Raw genomic sequence first — 25,913 nt, 5'->3', positions numbered from 1 at the left:
TTATTTTCTGTGGGCACTAAAATCTGTATCCCTTATATCCTTTTGTAATGTATCAGACACATTCTGCATCATTCACTGTTATACGTGTATGATTATGCTTCTATTCATGTCAGGTATTTTTATTTTGGTTGTATATTAGCAGTTTGTATTGTTATGGAGTTCAGTTGAACTATGCTGGCACAAGAGTTGAAGCAGTAGATTACAGTCAGCTTGAAAGGTAAACATCAATTACCTTAATAATTGTTGGAAAATGTTAAATACTGGCCATCGTAAAAACTCACTAAGTTGGTGTATACAAAGTAGTAATAGAGACATTTATCCTTTATTTTCTGTTTTGGTTTGGCACTGGTACATAACGCTATTGGGTATAACAAAGAAATTAAACAAACCCGGAACGAGTGTATCATTTCAGAAATCACCAGCATTACAGATCAATTCCCAAGTGTAAAACAACAATTAGCTGTAAGTAAACACCTGGCAGCTCAGCGCTACATCTGGAACATGTCCTTCTGTTTGAATTGTATTTGGCTTGTCACGTCTGCTTCACAGCTGTTACGGGATGCAGAAGATAAATGAGTGGCAATAGGTTACCATGGAGCCTAATTGACTGCTGATGTTACTGTAGCTCTATGTAAATGGGGTTTGGAACTGAACTGCTGAGAAAGCAGGCGGTGATGGAAACAAAAGCTTTAATACATTTTGATATCTTCATACTGTTGCCAATTTGAAATCCCATTCTGATTGCATTGATGGCAAACACACAGTGAAGGGGCATTTCAGATACTGGGCCCTAAAGCATGTGTAAACAATGACATGAGTTCTGTATTTTCCAATTTTCATACAATTGCCTTCCTCCAGATAATAAGAATAACGAAAATAAAGAGCACTCGGTGTCATAAAGGTAAAAATCAATGTTATTTTACATTCTAAAAGGAAAATAAAAAGTGTCATAGTTTAGAATTAGATCATTTTAAAAAGCTCATGTAGCAATCAAAATGTACACCTGCATGTACTTGATACTGCCTGCTGATTTTGTGTAATTTCTCTTTAGGATCACACATGCACACTGGGAAGATTCAGATTCCATAGATTTTAACTTACATTTTCCAGCTGTCCATTTTAAATTGAAGACATTCAGTGTTGCATTTTATTTCTTCAAAAGACAGGTGTTGGAACTCTGCAATACAAGATGGTGCTAAACACAACCAGGCCCCTTCCCCGCTCACCCCGTGTTTCTGTGGAGAAGATCGGTCTGCCTGTTTCTAATCGTCTCCGTCTTATTAACTTCAGGTGCAGGAAAAGGTAATTGATATTGTATGTGTCATCTTGGAATAGTAATAATAAATCTTCAACAATGTGTAAAAAAAACAGAAATGACAAATGTCAGAGGTTTGGTTTTGGGTCAAAGCCTCTAGTACCCTCTAGTGGCAATATTTTTACATTGAAATTTACCAGTTTGTGTTTCTGTGTTTTCCAATACAGTCATCACATTGAGGGATACCAGTAAAGACTTAATGTAGCCTAACTCTCATAATTTGTTCATCTATTTCTGTACAATATATTGGCACTGCTAAAAAGACATACACAAACATGTAGCCTATGCACATAGGGTACATAATTACAAGATTACATTTCATTTATTTATTTTACCCTTAAAGGGTATAGATGCTTTAGTTTAAACCATAATAGTATTTATCCAGGGAAAAGATAATAAGTTTAAAATTTTTAAAGGCAGGGCAGGGTAGAAACCTGAAACCAGAAGCCACTTTCTAAGATGTGTAAATGAAAATGCGATAAGGTACAATTTGTCATTTGCGACAGGTCAAAGGTTTGATTTTATTTAGGCCTTAGTCAGCATGATACCATTCCTAGGTGCGGTATAACAGGTAGCCACCGAAGGTTGTGACTGGGGGGTACTTTGCAGGGATCGAGCCCGTTTCCAAACGTAACCAAACCCTCTGACCATAATTGAGCTCCAGTACCGCATCCCCAGTGATAACTCTGCCACTACTGGTGGTGGCGGTGGCATCTTCAGACTGGAAGGCCAGCTTGTCCTCGTCATCTACAACCAGATACCCAGAGACCTGTGGGCTGCTTGACTCGATGGTGTATTTGAACACATACACCCCCAAGTAAGGGATGCTAAACTTGCCGCTACCTGGAGAGTAAGAAGCCCCGTAGTTGACATAGAGGTGATTGAAGCGGATTGCCCCTGGAGCACTCATGGTGTAGGTGTGTGCCACAAAGAACGTGACCATCGGGGCGTAGCGGTAAGAGCCTTTGGAGAAATCTGCAGCACAGAGGTGAGGAGATAAAAATGAGCATGCAGTATGTTGTGTTTAGTGTTTGGATCTATAGTTGACAGCATTCATTGTTGCACTAGTGGCAGGCAGCTTTGTGAAAATCCTCATCTCTTACCATTTAAAAGGACGCTTTCATTGACCAGCTTGACAGAACAGTTGACGCCTCCAAACGGGGGCCGACAAGCGCAGACGTAGCCCCTCTTCTCATTGATGCAGGTACCGCCGTTCTGACAGGGGGAGCTGCTGCAGCTGGCCAGCTCTAGGCAAGACAAGGAAGAGGTCAGTCCTGCTGTTTCTCACTGGATTCAATTGTCGTCATCCAGTTCCCTGTATACATTTATGAAGAACCTTATTAAGCATCATCAAATTAGATATGAAAACATACATATGCACGAGATGTGGAAGTACAATCATGCTACACAAAGTTCCCTATGAATGGACGTTGTTGCCCTAGGCCAAGGTAACATGGTTCCCCATTTACTTTTTAGACATAATTGAGATTTTAAAATCTCAAAAGGTAAAATAGATTTAAGTATTCACCATACAAGGTGGGATACTTCCAAACATGCATCATTTTCAACATTTGAAGTCTATTTACTCCATTGTACTCCAGGAAAAGTGTGGACTTTTTAACACAGGCTCTGTTGAAAAATCATAGAAGAATGTGTTAATTTTTTAATAATTGGAGAATCAGTCACTGCCATGGTGAGTTAATTTCTCACGTGGGGAAGTGGAGGACCAGACACAGTATGTAATAAAGGATTCTGGGTAGAGACTGGCTGATTACACACAATTCTCCATTTCAGGAATACAACATTAGTGTCCTGTTCTGACACATTTTGAAAGAGTTTGCTGATACTGGTGTAAAGCAGCTCCAAAAAGGCAGACATTTGTTTCATAATGAGACCGAACATGACATGATTCTTAACATGACTCATAATTTATTGTGAATCTACAGCAATGAGATATATTCTTTCTTACCTGGTTCTATGACATTGTCTGTGTTTCTCTGGCTCCTCCCAGCTAGTACAGAACTAGCGTTCAGTATGAGCTCGAGCATCGCTTCTGGCTTTGTGTTGAGCTGCTTGACATCACTTTGAAGCTTTGTGACATCCTTGAAGATGCTGGACATAGCAGCACTTAAGTAGAGTGTAGGGTTTGCCACATCTAGTTTGCTGATATCTCCTTGGTCTTGCTGAAGGATTCCCTTGAGTTCTTCTTGGAGAAGAGTGAGGTTTATTTTTTCTTCCTTGCAACCCTGAATAGCATTTTCCTGCATCATATCCACTGACCTGGACAGATTTTGGCATACATCCCAAGCTTTCGATGCATTTTCCTTTGCCCACAAAATGTCATTTGTCAAGTTGAATGACTTTACACTTAGCTCCTGTACCAGCTTGTTCAATTCTTTGTATTTCCATGCCAGTCCCTCAGGTGGTGGCTTTTTTTTTAGCTTAACTATAGAGCTGGCATTGGGGAACAGCAAGTTTACCTTGGATTCAACATTCTGGAGTCGTATATCGTATGTTCCAAAATCTACAGAAGAATTTGAGTGGGATTCTTTTATGTGGGTGATTGTTGTCTTGTGCTCTTCGAGTGTGGAGACCGCTTCTTTCAATATCTGGGACAGCTGGACAAGGTTAGGTGGCCTTTTCTTTTCTGGATCTCTGATAGCATCCTCTGAAAGCACACCAATTGCACCTAGAATGTTATCAAGCATCTCCATTTTATTTTGCAATGCGAGGACAGATGAATTCAGGTAGTCTAGCTGCGGGTTCAAAGCTGTTGAGTTCTTTAGTTTTTCCTCAAAGTCATTTGAAATTTCACTGAGCTGTCTGTTTGTGCTTTCCAGGTTGCCCTCAAGGCCATAGTAATTGTCTTTGACAGAATCTATGGCATTATTAATTACTGTCATGGTGTCATTAAGAGCATCCTCTAGTTCAGCACGGCATCCAATCAGATACTGGTCTTCTTTATCCTTGGTTTGATTGTTGAGTTCCTCCTGGTTTCGCACCACATCTTTGATGCTGGAACTCAGACCATCTAAGGTAGAGGACAGACCTTCAATCCTGCTCTTGATGGCTGAGAGCTCTGCGGTGTGGTCGCTCCTTCCATCACTGCTCATGGATGTATCTTTCTCAATGATGGGTTTGAGCTCTTCCACTTCATAAGATACATGACTTATCTTTTCTTCCATGACGTTTATCATGTCATCCAACGGCAGGACTGTGTCGCACAGCGTCTTATTCAGAACATTAATATGACCTTTAATTTCCTCCAGCTGGGGCTGTAGATCTTGTTTGCACTGGATAGCCATCGTTTCACAAGTCATCTGTGCAACCTTCCTCTGCCTCCCCATGACACTGGTGAGATTGCTTATCTTAATATCTTGGGTATATATTTCCTGCTGGAGCTGCAGTATCAGCAGTGTTTGTTTTTTAACCATGTCACCAAGAAAAGCAACATGTTTAGTGAGGTTCTCTGACTCCGAACCTTGGCTTTCAAGCACTACAGATTCATGTATTGCCTCTCCGGAAATTAACTGTCCCTGCATGTCTTTTATTTGAGATAGGGTGTGATTTATGGTGTCATAGAAAACTACTTTCTCTTGTTTTTCAAGGGCAAATTTTTCCTCTAGGGAGTAATATTTACCAGTTAGTTCTCTGGTTATATTGGAACTCGAAGTGGTGATATCACCTTTTAAAGCAATGGCTTGATCTTTAAGCCCCTGGATGTCAGTCACCATTCTGTTGTTGTTCTCTTCAATGGATTTTTGGGACCCCAACATTATAGCCATAGTTCCATTTAATTGCTTTACCGTTTCCTTGGTGTTCTCCAGTTCTTCTGTCAACCTTGACATTGTCTTGAATAGCTGAGCAATGGTTTCTTGTATTAGATTTTGGGAAGACTTGATTTGTTCTTGGACAATTTCTCTTATGCGATCCTGAATTCCTTTAGTCTTGAGAGCTATAATTGGAATCATAATAAATACTTTTGTTTAGGGCATTTATAGAATACATTTGCTATCTTTTTTTGTCCAATAGATAGAGACAGATACACAGGGTACACAGAGAACACAGGCTACAAGATGTATACCAACAAAGCCGTTCATTATGTAATGATCTGTATTACACATTGTGTAATAAAAACAGCATTGTTCCCAACTGTTTACTAGAGTTCTGTTTCTATATCTGCCATAAAAATACATTTTATGTGCAGAGAATTTTACCATCACCTTTCAGGGTGGATTGCAGGTCTTTCCCTTTCCCTTCATTAATTTTCCCCTCTAGTGAGTAAAGCACAGTCTTCATGTTGTTCATATTGTTGGTCACATTGTCCATCTTCTTCTGCAACATGTTGATCTTCTTCTCTTGGCTGGACATCTGATCGGCCATTTTCTCATCTAATTCTTCAACAGAGAAAAACAGCAACCAAATGTCAATCGGTGTGTAAAAAGCAAAAGACATTTTCAAAAGTCAACATAAGAAAATTATCTGACTCTCTCATAGAGATCAAATAACAGGTCTAACAGTAGTACTGACCAGAGCTGGTGCTTTGCTGTTTTTCATCCGATGCTGTTCTCATGGCTGAGTTGCTTTCAACTCGTCTGAGCTGTGTCAGAAGTTGTGCACCTAATAAAAGATCATAAAAATTGAATAATTAGGTCCCCGTAGAAAGTATTCAAGATAGATGATGGCAAGGCCCTCGACTAAGGTTAAGGTAAGCTCTTTGCGCTCATACTCACTTTAAATCTTATAAGCTGCAACCACATAAACCAGTAATAATAATAATAATTTCAAAGCTCAAGAATCACAGCTTAGCAACATCTGTTTCACACAACTTCACACTGGGATTTATCAGATTGCATTTCCATAGAGCCTGTGAACATTTTTTTAATATAAATCTCACGTAACCATAGTATCTGCAGTTTAGTTGCCCTTCCTGTTATGATACACACCATTGGGTTGGCACAGTGAGCCAATATACCCTGGGCAGCATTTCCATTCCAGTGAGGTGACTATTGTATGTCTCATCTTGTAGGCAGGACGAGTCATCACCTGATACCTATGAGAGGGATACAGTACAATGAAAGGTTATACCAAGTTGCAGTGAATGTCATAATTTCACTTATGTGTTGAATTAACTGGTACTTAATCAAATTATTGATAAAAAAAAATCATGTATTCTAATGCACTGCATATATTAAAGGCAAGCTGATGGCTACTACAAACAATTATGATTCAATCTAATTGTCTGACTTGTTTGGGCTGTTACAAATAATAGATAGATATGTGTCTTCATGTGTTCTGAAATAAAATTGTGATTTCAATTATCACTTATTATACTGAATGTATGATACTGACCTTTCAGGGCAGCCCCCACTACTCCAGTAGCACGGCTCAGTAGCAACAGGCATGTAGGATGCCACAGGGTCGATCACAATTGTGGGTGAGAGCCTGGTGTGTACATAAGCACACCAATTTCTGTAAAATAAAGGGGATACAGATATTTGTCACGTATATAATTACCACAGAGTCTTAAAGTGCTAGATTTAAACTTCACTAATGTCCTACTGTAAGTGCATTTTTTTATTCCTTCTCTATGACTCTCTGCTTATAACAAACAGTACTCTGAAAAGAAACAAACCTCAAAAAGCAGAAATCCCACTGATCTGCACCAAGATTTAAAAGACTTTCGAATATACTTTTCTCAATACTCGTTCTACAGTATTTGACTGCCTAAAACACAAATCCCTAAAGGTGCATATGCAAAGGTTGTCAATATCCACCTCCTTCCATAACAAAGTGAACAGGCAGTATAAGAAAATACATATTTTTATTTAATATAAAATATGGAGCATGGCAATAGAAAGACTTTTAAGTGCAGCAAATGATACAAATGTTTTTAGTCATAAATGATAAAAACATAGATGAATACAAAACCAAGTCCTGCCTTATATGCAAGGGGTGTGCGATAGCTACTGATGCAGGGCTCGGATGCTTCTACTTCAATAGTAACACCAGCTGGTGGCAGTGTTTCACAAGACTTGCAAAACACAAAATAACTAAAACTGTATATCATGGCTATAACACGAACCTGATGTGTGAATCCCATTGTTCACTTATGCAGTGTATTAAGCTACTGACCTAGACAAAGGTGTGAATGTCTAGACAAAGGTCTGTGTGAATGGCCAGCAGGGTAATTGAAAAGAGTGAGGTGTGCAAACAGCTTCGCTAATGTCAACAGGGAATTATTATAAAAACAAAGGACATATTTTTATATAGTATTCAGAGCAGACTCAGTCCTTCCATTCATATATACAGCATATTGTGAATCCTGGTCATTTAATCCAAACATGATACAGAAACTGCCAACACAAAGAAGCATGGAAGGATGTATGCTTGGAATAACAAGAATAATAAATAAATAATAGATTAGAGCACTAAAAAATTTGGTCACATCATTGAAAGTAAAAATGCTAAAATGTTGCAAGAAGAACAGATGAAAGATGGACAAAGAAATCTATTGTACAGAAACCAAGAGATGACCACATAAAGGATGGGAAGAGTAAATAATTAACTTTGCAGGCATGAGATGTTTTGGGGAGGCTCTCATCCAGCAGTGGATCAATATAGGCTGATGGTGATGGTGATGAACATTGGTAGACAGCAATCTTTAAGTCTTCACGTTGCACCTGATCTTATTTAGCAGTGTCATAGCAAAGCAGGTGATTTTCCCCACATTAAAAGTGTGGAGCAGGTTGGGTAAATCAACTGGGGGACAAAAAATCTCATTGAAATGCATTTCATAATTTCAGGTTGTGACACAGCAAATTGTGAATGTGTATATATTAGGGCTGAGGGAATTAACGTGTTAATCCTTGAGATTAATTTCAAATGTTTAATGCATTGTAAAAAATGTATGCAATTGACACAGCACTTTTTTTTGCCTCAGTCACAAACACTATAGCTTCCATTTAATTACTTCCTGCTGTCTGTTGTTACTTCCTGAGTGTGCCGAGCTAAGTCATCCAGGCATAATGGAGAAGGACAAGGGTGGAGTTTTATGAGGAAAGTTTACATTTAAAAATGTGCAGTCACGGTTTCTCTTCACAACTGTGGATTCGACAGTGTTCTGGCCAAATGTCGCAAAATTGTTGGGCACGTTAAGCACAGTCCATCAAATGCTCAGGAACTAGGAGAACAGCAAGTTGCACTTGAACAGAAGCAAGAACCACTTGTACAGGACGTTGCGACCAGATGGAATTCTTCCCTAGAGATGGTCAAAAAGATCCAGCGAAACCAATCGCCACTGTCCACCACCCTAGATCAGCAAAACGGCAAAATTGCCATGTTGACCGCACAGGAGCTCGCTAAACTGCAAAAGCTGGAGAAACTACTTGAACCTTGCAGGATAGATAATTTGTCTCTCTCTAGTGTTTGTGATCTCTCTACCTGTGTGTGTGTGTGTGTCACTGTGTAATTAATGACAATTTACTGACATGTTTCAAACATTTGCTTTCCATTGCAGAAATGTGACTGAACTCCTGGGGGGAGAGCAGTACATCTCCTGTTCAGTGGTGTTCAGATGATGATCCAATCTATGTGGTGAGGTTCAAGAAAATGTTTACCACAGACCTAGCTAAACGTAAGGAAAGCACCAACCTCACATGTCTGAAGATCACTACTGCCCTGGACCCCAGGTTTAAGGACCTGATGTGTCTTCCCAAAGACAAAAGGAATGAGGTAAGGACCTCAGTAAGCAACCTGGTAAAGGAGGAGAGGCTGGCGCAACACCCATCTGCAGATAACAGGAAAACAGCCACCAAAGAAGAGCAGGATGTCGGTCTTCTTGCTTGGTTCATCTGATTCAGATTCAGATGATGAGGAGTTCGTAGACAAATGTCAACAAGACAAGGAGCACATGTCCTGCTGGCACGCATTGCACGCAAGTACCTGTCAACACCTGCAACCACAGTGCCTTGTGAGAGGTTGTTCTCACATCATCCAGAAAAAGAGAGCTGCATTGTCCCCTGATAATGTAAACAGAACGGTCTATCTCAGTTGCTGGCTTAGTGTAAAGGAATAGGCAGAATCTCTGGGTGAAAACAATTCAATTCAAACATTCTGCTTTTGTTATTCATGTTGCAAAGGTCCTTTTTGAAATTCAACTGGCACTTTAACATTTTGTTTTTGATATTGTTGGTGCATATTAAATTATTTATTTTGGTCTGTTGACTTAAGTTCTAAGCTGATCCAGTCTTTTTGATTAACTTTTAATATATTTTAATATTCAATTTGCACTTAAACACTTTGTTTATAATGTTGCTGCATATAATATATTTGATGGGAATGACTACTCTGTAGTTCCGAGGAGAGAGTTTACAGTTCACAAGAAGTCATTACAAATATTATTTAAAATATACTTCCTTTGTGTTGATTGATTTAATTAGGTGATTCTACGTTTAAATATTGATGATTACAAGCTTGGGGAACAAATGCGATTAATTGTGATTAATCACAGCACATTTTTAAATCGATTCCCAGCCCTAGTATATGTGTGAGTGTGTGTGTGTGTGTGTGTATATATATACCCCGATCAGCCATAACATTATGACCAGTGGGTGGGATATATTAGGCAGCAAGTGAACATTTTGTCCTCAAAGTTGATGTGTTAGAAGCAGGAAAAATGGGCAAGCGTAAGGATCTGAGCGACTTTGACAATGGCCAAATTGTGATGGCTAGATGACTGGGTTAGAGCATCTCCAAAACTGCAGCTCTTGTGGGGTGTTCCCGGTCTGCAGTGGTCAGGACACATCAAAAGGTGTCCAAGGAAGGAAAAGCGGTGAACCGGCGACAGGGTCATGGGCGGCCAAGGCTCATTGATGCACGTGGGGAGCGAAGGCTGGCCTGTGTGGTCCGATCCAACAGACGAGCTACTGTAGCTCAAATTGCAGAAAAAGTGAATGCTGGTTCTGATAGAAAAGTGTCAGAACACACAGTGCATCGCAGTTTGTTGCTTATGGGGCTGCCAAGCCGCCGACCAGTCAGGATGCCCATGCTGACCCCTGTCCACTGCCGAAAGCGCCTACATTGGGCACATGAGCATCAGAACTGGACCACGGAGCAATGGAAGAAGGTGGCCTGGTCTGATGAATCACGAGTTCAAGGTGTTGACTTGGCCTCCAAATTCCCCAGATCTCAATCCAATCGAGCATGTGTGGGATGTGCTAGACAAACAAGTCCGATCCATGGAGGCCCCACCAAGGACTTAAAGGATCTGCTGCTAACGTCTTGGTGCCAGATACCACAGCACACCTTCAGGAGTCTAGTGGAGTCGATGCCACGACGGTCAGGGCTGTTTTGGCAGCAAAAGGGGGACCTACACAATATTAGGCAGGTGGTCATAATTGTATTGCTGATCGGTGTATATATATATATATATATATATATATATATATACACACACACACACATGCACATGCACATAAGTAGTTTGTAGTAAGTTAACATCCATTATGAAAATGCCCATGAGATTTCTGCAGGATTTCAGAGGCATTATTGATTCTGAAAGTGCTATTTGTGGGGAGTTTGTTTGTGTGATTTCTGTGCTGAACATGATATTAAGCCCATTATCCTTGACCCCTAAATATAATTGTTCCACAGCAGGGGAGTTCAGATTTTTCCATGCTGTATGAAGATGTTTTATCACGGCCTGTGCAACTGTTAACCATTAATTGAAACCCACAGTGACAATATCAATTTACAAACTGCTTAATTTACTGTCTGCCATAATGTGTAAGCTTTTTAAAAGATGGTAATGAGGATGATCCTATTCATATAATGTAATGTAATATAATGTTCATAATATTGGTGCATTTTATGGTTTTCTGTGGTTCTGTGTGAACAATTAATTTATAATAATCTCATTTGGAATGCAGTTGCTCGAAATACAAACCTATGACATCTACTTTTGTGCGTAAAGGCAGCACACTACAACAAAAACAGAGATCGTAGGCGTCTATCTTGCCAAACATGTTCATATTCAGCAGTTTTATAATTCTTTCCTTCATTATTTAGTAACAGGTTATTTTAATGAGGAAGACCTGTCTCTTTCCCTGCAAATTATTTCCAGCATGACCCTGCTCTGTCTAAGTTTTGAAATGTAAGAAACCAATTACTGTAACTTAAACATGTGGAATTGCTGCCTGCATGTATTTATTTATTTAATTATATTTAGTTTTATTTATTTATTTACTTATTTATTTATAATCTAATCATATTCACACTTGCCTCAGGTATAAATCCAGAAGCTTGACGTAGCAATTTCAGTTCTCGCTATTAGTACAATTCCTAGAGCAAACCTTCCTTAAAATTTGGGAAACTGCAGATATTTCAACAAAGTTGGAGCCAAGTTTAAACTTGCACTTGTGCCTGAAATGGTTAATGGGAAATGAGTGTTGAGGAAATAGAGGGGGTGGAATTATGGACAATTTAGTCAGTCTCAGAGACCCTGATGTATTGTTAAAAACAACCTTTGAAAACAATTGCACAGAATGTGTTTTAAGCTCAAGTAAATGCATCTAACGTGCTACTAACAGAGTCTTGTTATGTATGTGGGTGTATTAATGAATCAAGGTAGCAATTTAATGTGTGTCCAAGTAAATCCTGTCAATATAAGATGAATAACATATATCATCCCTTCATGTTTTTAAAGTTGTATTTTGTTTCCAGCTATTGACACTACAAATGTATTTCACTACTAGAGAAGGTTATTTTTTGTAAGTTCAACAAAAGCACTGTTCAACATTTCACTAAAGTGTAAAGTCATTAATTATTGGAATATTATGTTGTATCAGAAAAGCTTCTTCCCAGGTGGAAATGAATGATGGACTATATTATATATATATATATATATATATATATATATATATATATATATATATATATTTAAGCTGATCTGTAATTTCACTTTTGTGAACATGACCACAGTGCAGCCATATACATGCAAATTATATTTTTTGCAATTTGTTTCTTTAATCATTTTTAAAGTATCTATCCTATATATATATATAGACAGAGAGAGATATAGATTGATAGATAGATATGGATATGGATATAGATATGTGTGCGTGTATGATGTATTAAAGTCTTCAATAAAATGTTGACAGATTTCTAAGACAGTTATATCTCCACTTGCTGCCTCAGCGGTTTAAGATAAGGTGCCTTTAAAGTCTCCTGTTTTAAAACTTGTCAGATATAATTCCAATACAATCACTTTCAAGACTGGTTTTCATTGGTGCAGTGGCTACATTCCCAAAGCTGCTGTCTATCACTGCCGGCTGCTAGAGAAACATCTTTCTCAACATCTTCCTCTTGTACAAATGAAAATGTACAGTTTAGATGAATAGCGAGCTTATTGTCAACTCATATTCAAATACAATCTATCTATATGTTGAAATTCACATCACAACACCTTACAGTGCAATTTGCTTATGATCTATTGAGGGCTTGTTTCTTGCCCCACAGTAAGATGCAAGGATACTGCATGGCAGGTAAAAGCATATTATGTTACATCTAATTGAACCAATGTTTCAGAACTCATTTTAATTTCATACATATGCTAATTCACCCACTTCACAGCATACCACTGTCCCTGCTAAATTGCATGTAGGTGCTGAAAAATAGCTCAGGACATTATTAAGCAACATAAAGATACATAGACAATTCTTTTTTTTTTTCTTACTTTCCCCTGGCTGTTTCAAAGGTGGGTTTGTTGGCGCTTCTTCGGATGTATGTCTGTCCTGGAAGTTTGTTTCCAACAGTCATTCTTCTCAGTTCATTCTGAGTCCTCTTCTCATCTAACACTGTTCTGGAGCTGCTGGTTTCTGAGGAGCCATTGTTTGTCTGTGTCACCGGAGTAGTTGCTTTATAATCGACTGTACTGTTGGTATCAGGCAATATTCCAGTCACTGTGTCTCCAATTAGCTTCCCAGGCCTCAGGGATGCTGTTATATTCCTTTTCGGGACAATGCCTTGCAGACTGTGGCTATGACCTGCAATATTAGTAGAGCTGTTATTATTTGTATGCTGCTGTGCCGTTCCATTGTAAAATTCAGTGCAAAGCCCTCCATATTGGTTATATAGTATATAAAATAATGCTGAAAGTGTCCACTGCATGTTTGAAGTCCTGCGTTATTACAGACAGAGGTTGGGTCAGACCAGGGTCCTTGTTGAGTTGAAACTGCTAAGAGTTGGGAGGCTTTCACCTGAGTGATAGATCTACCCACACAGGTTTCAACATCTTTTATTTGTATCAAAGGAAATTACATCTGTCATTTCGCAATGGACTGAGGAAGCACTTGCGGGGTGTTTCCTGTTCCAAGAGGCTTCCTTCATCTCCTGACCTTCACATGAAGGGGTGGTGGTGCTGTGAGGGGGGGTGGGGGCTATAATGTTTTGGAAAACGTAAGCAAAAAGGAGAACATATAGTTCAGAGGTGCTTCCTCTGGGCCATAACTTTCCTTCCAGAAAATGAAAACCAACAAACAACCTACCTCACCCCCTCCATTCCAACAGGTTTTCATTTTCGAAAACGATTATGAAAGCATTTGGTTCTTAGACATTCCTGCCTCATTCCTAAAAAAACAACCAATATTATTTATCTCAGAGGATTACCTAAATAAACCAGCATCTCATACATGTGACGGAGAAATCTGGAAACTGGGATGTTCCGAAGTGGAAATACATACATGTTTTGACTGTTTTTGTATAAGTATCATAATTCCCTAGTGTTCTGTCATAATATAGTAATATATGTTACACTATATAGGAAGGTAACCTGGAAAGCTAAAGCCATCTGCAACGGAGCATTACATAAATTAGGGAAATGGAAGTGTCCTGTTTAATTTTCCATGAAAAGGGATGTAGCCTATACATACTTTTATTGTAAATGCTGGACTAACAAGAACAGATAGAAAAGGAAATGAATCCGAGAACAAACAAAAATGTGTCATTATTGAAACTGTAAAAATGGTAATGTGATGGACACACTGCAAGAAGAACAGATCAAAGATGGACAAAGGAAGCTATCGAATGGATCCCAATAGATGAAAAAGACCTAGACAGAGACCACCTGAAATAATACACTTTGCAGGGGTGACATGGAAAAGGGAAGCTATATAGCTATAGTGGAAACATCTTGTAGAGGCCTTCATCAAGCAGTAGATTGACATTGGCTGATGATTATACACCGATCAGCCATAACATTATGACCACCTGCCTAATATTGTGTAGGTCCCCCTTTTGCCGCCAAAACAGCCCTGACCCGTCGAGGCATGGACTCCACTAGACCTCTGAAGGTGTGCTGTGGTATCTGGCACCAAGACGTTAGCAGCAGATCCTTTAAGTCCTGTAAGTTACGAGGTGGGACCTCCATGGATCGGACTTGTTTGTCCAGCACATCCCACACATGCTCGATTGGATTGAGATCTGGGGAATTTGGAGGCCAAGTCAACACCTTGAACTCGTGATTCATCAGACCAGGCCACCTTCTTCCATTGCTCCGTGGTCCAGTTCTGATGCTCACGTGCCCATTGTAGGCGCTTTCGGCAGTGGACAGGGGTCAGCATGGGTACCCTGACTGGTCGGCGGCTTGGCAGCCCCATAAGCAACAAACTGCGATGCACTGTGTGTTCTGACACCTTTCTATCAGAACCAGCATTCACTTTTTCTGCAATTTGAGCTACAGTAGCTCGTCTGTTGGATCGGACCACACGGGCCAGCCTTCGCTCCCCACGTGCATCAATGAGCCTTGGCCGCCCATGACCCTGTCGCCAGTTTACCGCTTTTCCTTCCTTGGACCACTTTTGACCACTGCTGACCAGGAACACCCCACAAGAGCTGCAGTTTTGGAGATGCTCTGACCCAGTAGTCTAGCCATCACAATTTGGCCCTTGTCAAAGTCGCTCAGATCCTTACGCTTGCCCATTTTTCCTGCTTCTAACACATCAACTTTGAGGACAAAATGTTCACTTGCTGCCTAATATATCCCACCCACTGACAGGTGCCATGATAACGAGATTATCAGTGTTATTCACTTCACCAGTGGTCATAATGTTAAGGCTGATCGTTGTATATATATCATCATTCTGTATTATATGTGTTACATCTTGTGATAAACTTGCCAAAAAAGTATCAGACACAAAGAAATGAATGGCACCTCATCAATATTAATTTCACTGCCTACATTGGAGAAACAATATGGACAGAATTTAGTCTATAGCTGCACCTCAGATTTACAGTACCTACTCATAAAAATCCCATGAATTTTGACACCTGTAACCTCCAGCTCTACCGAATAGATATCTAACTAGACTCATGCCATCAGAGCCTGACTAGATCCCACTATTGTAAGACCCTAGGGAATCAGCAGGGATTAAAGGGCTATTTTCAAATTTGTATTACTTTTCTGGGTGGAATTCATCATCAAAATCAGGGAAGGCATTTACAACTGAAAATAACAATACAAATCATCCCAGAGTCATACAAAAAGGAATCAATAATATATTTGTATCCTTTTAATAAGGATGGGAATTGACACTTTCGCTGGCTGTAGTAATGACATCGCCTGAAAAGAGAATTAAAGTTCAGATGAAACTGAACAGGTTTAAAAATTTACACTGTTTAATTTAATAATATTTGGTTAGAGTTGGGCCACTCAGCTGGCCACTCACACCCTGACACCAAGGACACATTTATTGAAGTAGAAAAGTTTTAAATACCCACTGGCAATCAATGAGTTTGAATTCAGAATGAAAACAATAACCTTTTTCTCTTGGCAGGATTGTTAAATGTGACCGATTTAGAGGAAAATTATTGATGGAGTCAGGAGGGAACTGCAATGGAGGCTACACTGATCTTAATGGGCCATTAGTTTGACTGTATGCTGAAGACACCCTTTTGTATACTCCAAAACATAGATTTATTAAGAGCAGGTTTATGATGAAGGACGTTGGCTGTTGTCATGTTGCTAGGATTGTCATGTACGACTTTGAACACGAACCCTATAGAGGTTTGACTGTCCTGCCAAAAAAGCGATGGAGGCCTGTGTTCGTCGGCATTGTAATTCTCTTGGTGGCGTTTGAAAGCCAGAGATTGAAGAGTCAGTCAGACATCTTTAGGCATCGGATTAAAGGCATTCCCAGCAGTTGTGGGAATTGCTTTCATACGAACGGAGGCTCTGGGATTCAGATGCTTGTCACTAATTTTAAAATCAATCCATGATGTTATTTACATGTTCAATGTTAACATCCTTAAAACAGTCCAATGTAATTATGGGATCTAATTGTTTATGTCTGTGTGTGTATGGAGGGGGATATCTTGTTAGGATCAAAACATTTTTATTTTTTCTGGCATAGTGTATTTGTAGTGCATTTCTAATGTGGTCTGTTTCTTTCATGTGAGGCTTGTCATCCTAATGAGAGACAAATGTTGCTATATAACGCAGGGCAGGTAGCACTGCTTTTGATAAATGTGTTGTTCTTGTGCTCAAATTAAGGCAGGAGGCTGATGTCACTTGGAAAGGCGCATACACTGAAATCTTCAGCCTACTTCTACTAAGACTAGTGTGTGGGAGTTGATGTGTCCACTGAGAATAAGGGGATATTTCTTTTTATGCATTTTATCTAAATAAATTATGTGAATCCACTTGCTAAACAGTCTGCCTACAATCCATATTACTTTATAGGAGTTCACATGATGTCAGCAGTGAGACCAGACACAGGCCTGAGACGAGCTAGGATCACAAATGAAAGATGCATCCTTATCAGCATAAAAAAAAATGAACGTTAATTGTTTGTTTTATAATACATAGATTGAAATTTAAAGGGTATGCACATCTTACACACATTTGTGCAGTTTATGCCTCTAAAGCAGATAAGTGTGACTCTTCTGTAGGGAGACTTCCAAGGCAGATATTCAGTTGTTACTCCCAGCCTTTTTCTCAGGGGCAAATGTTTGATTGTCAGTCAGTATCTTAACAAAACAATTTTACAGCTAAAACATATATGGAATTCTTAGATCAAGCCAATTACATTTTTATTAACTCCATCTCCTTGTGGAATGTCTTTTAAAGCCCGGAGTATGACTGAACTGAATATGGCTATAACATGAAACATTATATTGCAGAGTCAATCATGAATGATAAAGAAAAGATAGTATTTTCTTGAATCACACTCAACCCAATAATATTTCTTATGAATATTTCAAAGTCAGTGGGAGTAGCTTCAAAACTGGATGTGAATTATTATTAATTTTCTTGTTCTAGTTTTATCTCCTGCAATGCTTGGCTTCCTCATGCTCACAATATCAAATTGAATTCCAATATATGCTACAAAGTACAATGAGTGATTGATTGAGGAATGGCGAGGAATACCCAGTGATACATCAAATGCATATGCTACGTCTTCCCTGCGTCTGCTTGCTACACAAAATGTACACTGTGGCATTTCATTGGTAGATTATGAGTGCTAATAGATTTTAGCTATAGTTTAGCACCATAAAGAAAAACTAAATGGGTGAATTTGAGAACTACATTTAAACTACAAAACCTTCTAGCAAAATGGAAAACAATGAGGGACAGGTACGGTCAAGTCGCTATTGACGTACTTAATGATGAAGCCCAACTTGCACAGCAACACCCTGATGTTCTGTACTCTTCGGAGTGACTCATTTTTAATATCCTGCAATTTATCCAGGCCCCTCCAGTAACACGGTCGTACACAAGGGCATCAACCCTTCACTTCATGACAGTGGGAGCATCGCTGCCAAACGTCAATCTAAAAAAAAAAAAAAGATTAATAATAAAACACTTGAATTTCATGCATAGCAACTCATGCCATTTATCATTCTCATCATGTAATTTGCTAATGCTGGCAGTAACATAAAAGCAGGTATGTAGCATAAATCTAGGATAGCTAATTGTCCCAATAATCCCTTGATGCTTTCAAAGAGTGCTTGTATTGGAAAAAACATATCCTACAATTTTCAATATTCAATAATTTTGTTTGTTTGTTTTTATTTTATTTATTTATATTGCTCACTGGTGCATCATTATTATGTGGTACTAAATTAAGAACAGTAGAGGTTGCAAAAAGCTCAAATCCTTGGGTAAATCCTCTGCTCTGAGCATGTTGGTCCCAATCATCCTGTTCAAATAAAACACACTAATATTATCATCTGTGAAGTGTGTATTAAATATTTTGAATAATTATCATATTTACAGACATCCTTACTGGTACAGTTTTTGTTTCACGTTTATATTGGTTTGAGAGCCTATTTTTTCCGGCTTGCAAGTGGTTACTGCATCCTAATCGAATGTGCATACCTACCTTTAATACATTTTAACCACAGGCCTCAGACATAGCAATTATTAAAAAGACTAATTACACAGCTCTTTCCTTTCTGACGGCCAATTAAGGACCCAAGCGGAATTGTGGATATAGAGTTATCAGTTAGGAGAAAATGGTTTATAGCAATGTTATGTCAAATATAAAATACAATTAAAAACTGATAGTGATAAATGAAGAAACATAAATAATAAATAATAAACATAAACTTGATAGTGTGACTAGTACCTATTTTACATGATTTCTGTATTTCTACATATTTAAACTTTACTTTTAATTTTACCTGTGTCTCATGTGGAAAAAGTCAAGGACGATATTTTTGCAATGTGGTTTATCTGCTGTTAGCTAGTGGGCTTGTTAATTATATGAGACAGCCGATACAGATGCCTAGAGAAATAGTCTGGCTGGTAGGGAGAATATATAATGTTGTAACTAGAAAATAAGGACAAATGTAATGGTCTGTATTTTTAAACACTGTATGATGTGTTATAGGTGCAATTTGCCCTCAGTTTGTGCACAACAAAAAATGCCCCCAATGTAGTACTGTGAAAAAAATAAATATATATATATATATATATACACTCACCTAAAGGATTATTAGGAACACCATACTAATACTGTGTTTGACCCCCTTTCGCCTTCAGAACTGCCTTAATTCTACGTGGCATTGATTCAACAAGGTGCTGAAAGCATTCTTTAGAAATGTTGGCCCATATTGATAGGATAGCATCTTGCAGTTGATGGAGATTTGTGGGATGCACATCCAGGGCACGAAGCTCCCGTTCCACCACATCCCAAAGATGCTCTATTGGGTTGAGATCTGGTGACTGTGGGGGCCAGTTTAGTACAGTGAACTCATTGTCATGTTCAAGAAACCAATTTGAAATGATTCAACCTTTGTGACATGGTGCATTATCCTGCTGGAAGTAGCCATCAGAGGATGGGTACATGGTGGTCATAAAGGGATGGACATGGTCAGAAACAATGCTCAGGTAGGCCGTGGCATTTAAACGATGCCCAATTGGCACTAAGGGGCCTAAAGTGTGCCAAGAAAACATCCCCCACACCATTACACCACCACCAGCAGCCTGCACAGTGGTAACAAGGCATGATGGATCCATGTTCTCATTCTGTTTACGCCAAATTCTGACTCTACCATCTGAATGTCTCAACAAAAATCGAGACTCATCAGACCAGGCAACATTTTTCCAGTCTTCAACTGTCCAATTTTGGTGAGCTTGTGCAAATTGTAGCCTCTTTTTCCTATTTGTAGTGGAGATGAGTGGTACCCGGTGGGGTCTTCTGCTGTTGTAGCCCATCCGCCTCAAGGTTGTACGTGTTGTGGCTTCACAAATGCTTTGCTGCATACCTCGGTTGTAACGAGTGGTTATTTCAGTCAAAGTTGCTCTTCTATCAGCTTGAATCAGTCGGCCCATTCTCCTCTGACCTCTAGCATCAACAAGGCATTTTCGCCCACAGGACTGCCGCATACTGGATGTTTTTCCCTTTTCACACCATTCTTTGTAAACCCTAGAAATGGTTGTGCGTGAAAATCCCAGTAACTGAGCAGATTGTGAAATACTCAGACCGGCCCGTCTGGCACCAACAACCATGCCACGCTCAAAATTGCTTAAATCACTTTTCTTTGCCATTCAGACATTCAGTTTGGAGTTCAGGAGATTGTCTTGACCAGGACCACACCCCTAAATGCATTGAAGCAACTGCCATGTGATTGGTTGGTTAGATAATTGCATTAATGATAAATTGAACAGGTGTTCCTAATAATCCTTTAGGTGAGTGTATATATATATATATATATATATATATATATATAATATATAATATTAATATTATTATTTATTATATTTTCTGTAATATAAATATTACAAATTTTCTGATTAAAATGGTTTAAAATGTAATCTGCCACAGTGGCATTGTCAGCCTTACTGATTTATAAACATAAGGTCATGCAGGTGTAAAAACACAGATGTCTGCATTAAACTCCCTTTGTACAGAAGCAGAGAAAATACTGGATATTATTTCAAAATCATCATATAAGCTTTTGTTAGGGCTTGGTAGAACCATTGTATCTAACAGTGTAGTCTGTATTATTCATTCTTGGAGAGTTTGAACCTATAACATATTCCACTAGGCTATGGATGTCTCTCACAACAGGAGGAGAAAGATTACATTGAACAAAGAGTTACATATATAACCTTTGCTAGAGAACACTGTGTATTCACAGGTTGATATTTTTGAAAGTGTGTTCTTGTAATCTGACCCCTTTCTGATTAATTCATACCTTTATACTCAAGAGACTTCCTAGAAGAATAAAGAGTGAAATTGTGAAGACATTCCCTGCAAAGCTGCCATAATACCACTTAAACAATAGCCTTGCCTTGGTAGAAATAAGACTGCCATTCATTATTAATGAACATAGTAAATTATTAATTTAAGCATGATTGTGTTCTCTCACATAAGCCATACATAGCAGAAGTATCATGCATTTTTGGTTGTTTTGTTCTCACTGAGCTAAGTTAATTAATTGTCTTTAATGCTCAAATTAATTGTGATTAATTATTTTATTTTTTTAAATCGATTCCCAGCCCTAGTATATGTGTCTGTGTACGTATATATATATATATATATATATATATATATATATATATATATATATATATACCCCGATCAGCCATAACATTATGGCCACTGACAGGTGAAGTGAATAACACTGATAATCTCGTAATCATGGCACCTGTCAGTGGGTGGGATATATTAGGCAGCAAGTGAACATTTTGTCCTCAAAGTTGATGTGTTAGAAGCAGGAAAAGCGTAAGGATCTGAGCGACTTTGACAAGGGCCAAATTGTGATGGCTAGACGACTGGGTCAGAGCATCTCCAAAACTGCAGCTCTTGTGGGGTGTTCCCGGTCTGCAGTGGTCAGTACCTATCAAAAGTGGTCCAAGGAAGGAAAAGCGGTGAACCGGCGACAGGGTCATGGGTGGCCAAGGCTCATTGATGTACTTGGGGAGCGAAGGCTGGCCCGTGTGGTCTGATCCAACAGATTTGTACTACTACTGTAGCTCAAATTGCTGAAAAAGTTAATGCTGATTCTAATAGAACGGTGTCAGAACACACAGTGCGTTGCAGTTTGTTGCATATGGGGCTGCGTAGCCGCAGACCAGTCAGGGTGCCCATGCTGACCCCTGTCCACTGCCGAATGCACCTACAATGGGCTGCTAACGTCTTGGTGCCAGATACTATAGCACCTTCAGAGGTCTAGTGGAGTCCATGCCTCAACGGGTCAGGGCTGTTTTGGCGGCAAAAGGGGGACCTACACAATATTAGGCAGGTGGTCATAATGTTATGGCTGATCGGTGTAATCCATACTCGTGAAGTGTTGCCATCAAGAATCAGGTTTGTGCGTACCTGCCTAGGACTTTATAGGTGCACTGTAAAAGGAGGAGTATCCAGGAGAACTCAGATGAGGAGGTTGATAGTCAGGAGTATACATTTAGGAGCCCGTTCCTTTTTATTTTTATTTTATTTATTATTTTGCTTTCTGTTTCTCACTTAAAGGCTCCATCTTCATGTGTCTGAAGTATAACATTATAGTGGGATTTAAACTTCTATAGTAAAGCAATAAATTGAGGTTTCTACATCAGTGTACGGTTTAAACCCATTACTTTGAAAGCGATGTCATGATCGATCGTGTTATGCCATTGGTGATGTTGAGTGTAGAGCACATCTGTCTGCAACATTTTTTCCAGGCACTTTTTCGATGAAACATAGCCTTCTGCAGCATGACATTTACCTGCAGCACAGAGATCTACAATTTGCATAGGAGCTGCCATTTACTTGCCAACTTCCCTGTACTCCCTGGTCTTGGCTTGATAAGTACACATTTAACTCCTATAGGCTCCCTACGAGAAGAAATCATGTGCTATGCAAGGTGTTATTTGATTGCCCAGGCTAGAGCATGCACTTATTTTTAAATTCTGGATACATGCCTGCAAGAGATGTCAAAATGACCTACCCCTTGCTAGTCGATAGCGATTCAGAGTGACCCACGTACTCTTCTGAATGCCACAATGATTGTGTGGCTAACACAACGACATGCCCAGATTTTCAGATATAGTACCAAATTTGCATTTGCTTGGAAACCAACAAAACAAATTCCAATTCACTTCTCTATTGCAAGTCACTGAAAATGAAAAAGGTTGTAAACAGCACAGGTATGCTCTGGGAGATGATTAAATGTTAATGTTAATGTTATCATAATGCAAAGGAAATGTTAAGGCTACATAGAGCAGTGATTGCTAATAATGTCAGGGAATTTGTACTTTGGGGCAGCTTTAGTTTTTGAGGGACACTCAAAACAGCATTATTTTTTGTCCCTTTGACTTAATAGTGCAGCCTCTGAAGATGGACAGAGGAAAATCCACTAAAAAGCCACTTACTAAAACATAAATAAATACAGGGATTAGGAGGTCAGATAAGGTGTCAGCATCCTCTAAACGACACCAGTTTCAAGATGGAAGCAGAGACTTTGTAAGACTGTGGAATTAGTGTGGAATTAGTGATGATAGATGATAGATTGGTGGAGTTGCTTTTTAGATGCATGTTGCTCATCACTTTTCTATTTAAATGCATGTCTGTTTAGCCTGAGAATGTGCCTATTACTTGTCCCCATGGGCTCTGGCACACTATCTGCAATCCAGCAATAGTTAATTGAAGACATGTAGCTTGTAATGTCATTTTCAAATGTATCCATGTGTAAAATGAGTAAGTGCTTTCTGTGAGCAGAATACTGAAAGGAAAGCTTTGGGTCTCCTATCAAGAAAGGGGCATATGAGGAGCTGTATTGTATTTGTATAACTGTATTTAATGTTCAGTCTATGAAATGAAAACCAAATCACTTTTAAAATGGTCAAAAAATTACATTTCTGCAGAACAATGGATGCTCCCAGAACAATATCCCATACTAAATTACCAAGCTAATAATTGCAGAGCTGCATATTTCTGGACATGTTTTGGCCTTCAATGTCCTCATTTGTTTTCCTTTCTTTTTTATTGTTTTCTGTGCAGATATCAAAGTTTGAAACAGACTTGATTGTTCTTAAACTCTCTTTCCTAGAGGCACCACCTCCATAAGGATTAAGGAGACACTTGAGCATATATGTGTTTATCCATAACACCTCCTCTAAAGCCTTTCCTGTTTCACAGAGGAATATTGACACGTGGGAGCTTGGCTGAGATAAAGTACTTTTGGAAAGCACACAACACTATGTGTGTGAAAGAGAGATATGTATGTATGTGGGTGTTTGTAGATGTATATCTGTATGTGTATGTCTGCGTGTGCTTGAGTGAGTTTGTGTATGTGCATGTGCGTGTTTGTGTATGTGTAATGTACTGTAGCTTTCCTGCTATACTGTTTTGTACTGTACTGAAAGATATAGTTATATTTTTTTCGATAAGGAAATTCATTGAGATTATTATTCATGGTTGTAGTTTATATATATATATATATATATATATATATATACATACATATATACAGTGAGGGAAAAAAGTATTTGATCCCCTGCTGATTTTGTACGTTTGCCCACTGACAAAGACATGATCAGTCTATAATTTTAATGGTAGGTGTATTTTAACAGTGAGAGACAGAATAACAACAACAAAATCCAGAAAAACGCATTTCAAAAAAAGTTATGACCAGAGGGGGTTGTCATCCAAAAAAAGGTCGTTCAATACTCGGGGTCGTCGTCCGGTCTAAGGTCTGTGTTTGGGGAAATCCTTTCTTTTGTTTCTGGTCGCTCCTGTCTTCCTTTTCCGCTCTCCAGCACACCCTCCTTGTCCTTTCATTCACCAACTACTGAGACAAAAGCAACAAAAGCTTGTGGGTAATTATAGCTCAGGTGTAACGGGCTACACCTGTGCTGTGGTCTTAAATGAGTGTGGGATCCCCAGGTGTGTCTGCTCTGCTGCTCTCTGGAAAATTCCATTACACTGTCCAGGGTCCTGACATGGGTGTAGACATGGTCCTGTGGGTCATAAAAGAGAGAAGCTGAGCAGGCACGTAACAATGGTCAATGACCTGCCCCATTGTCCTGCTACAATATATATATATATATATATATATATATATATATATATATATATATATATATATATATATACACTCACCTAAAGGATTATTAGGAACACCTGTTCAATTTCTCATTAATGCAATTATCTAACCAACCAATCACATGGCAGTTGCTTCAATGCATTTAGGGGTGTGGTCCTGGTCAAGACAATCTCCTGATCTCCAAACTGAATGTCTGAATGGCAAAGAAACGTGATTTAAGCAATTTTGAGTGTGGCATGGTTGTTGGTGCCAGACGGGCCGGTCTGAGTATTTCACAATCTGCTCAGTTACTGGGATTTTCACGCACAACCATTTCTAGGGTTTACAAAGAATGGTGTGAAAAGGGAAAAACATCCAGTATGCGGCAGTCCTGTGGGCGAAAATGCCTTGTTGATGCTAGAGGTCAGAGGAGAATGGGCCGACTGATTCAAGCTGATAGAAGAGCAACTTTGACTGAAATAACCACTCGTTACAACCGAGGTATGCAGCAAAGCATTTGTGAAGCCACAACACGTACAACCTTGAGGCGGATGGGCTACAACAGCAGAAGACCCCACCGGGTACCACTCATCTCCACTACAAATAGGAAAAAGAGGCTACAATTTGCACAAGCTCACCAAAATTGGACAGTTGAAGACTGGAAAAATGTTGCCTGGTCTGATGAGTCTCGATTTCTATTGAGACATTCAGATGGTAGAGTCAGAATTTGGCGTAAACAGAATGAGAACATGGATCCATCATGCCTTGTTACCACTGTGCAGGCTGGTGGTGGTGGTGTAATGGTGTGGGGGATGTTTTCTTGGCACACTTTAGGCCCCTTAGTGCCAATTGGGCATCGTTTAAATGCCACGGCCTACCTGAGCATTGTTTCTGACCATGTCCATCCCTTTATGACCACCATGTACCCATCCTCTGATGGCTACTTCCAGCAGGATAATGCACCATGTCAAAAAAGTTGAATCATTTCAAATTGGTTTCTTGAACATGACAATGAGTTCACTGTACTAAACTGGCCCCCACAGTCACCAGATCTCAACCCAATAGAGCATCTTTGGGATGTGGTGGAACG

The 25,913-nt window shown here is 39.2% G+C and overlaps 1 protein-coding gene across 1 annotated transcript; it reads right to left on the bottom strand.

Moving 5' to 3' along the window:
• Positions 1-303: 303 nt before the first annotated feature.
• On the bottom strand, positions 304-13,604 carry LOC136754587 (multimerin-1). Its single transcript, XM_066710554.1, has 8 exons — positions 13,050-13,604; positions 6,668-6,787; positions 6,262-6,368; positions 5,846-5,935; positions 5,539-5,712; positions 3,285-5,270; positions 2,419-2,562; positions 304-2,290 (listed from the first exon to the last, which is right to left on the bottom strand). Exons 1-8 carry the CDS (start codon positions 13,481-13,483, stop codon positions 1,869-1,871), a joined length of 3,477 nt encoding a protein of 1,158 aa, XP_066566651.1. The 5' UTR covers positions 13,484-13,604; the 3' UTR covers positions 304-1,868.
• Positions 13,605-25,913: the final 12,309 nt, after the last annotated feature.

Source organism: Amia ocellicauda, chromosome 8 (genome assembly GCF_036373705.1).
Source record: "Amia ocellicauda isolate fAmiCal2 chromosome 8, fAmiCal2.hap1, whole genome shotgun sequence".
Lineage (NCBI taxonomy): Eukaryota > Metazoa > Chordata > Actinopteri > Amiiformes > Amiidae > Amia > Amia ocellicauda.
Note: the sequence above shows the minus strand (reverse complement) of the source record. Positions and strands in the feature narration are given on the sequence as shown.

Bases quoted from the DNA above. Each gene is read 5' to 3' on its own strand.
- LOC136754587 (XM_066710554.1), bottom strand. From the start codon at position 13,483: ATGCAGTGGACACTTTCAGCATTATTTTATATACTATATAACCAATAT. The intron at 5,713-5,845 runs GTCAGTACTACT...TCTCTGTTGAAG, and splicing joins ACAGCAAAGCACCAGCTCTG to AATTAGATGAGAAAATGGCC. The intron at 2,563-3,284 runs GTAAGAAAGAAT...TGTCTTGCCTAG, and splicing joins AGACAATGTCATAGAACCAG to AGCTGGCCAGCTGCAGCAGC.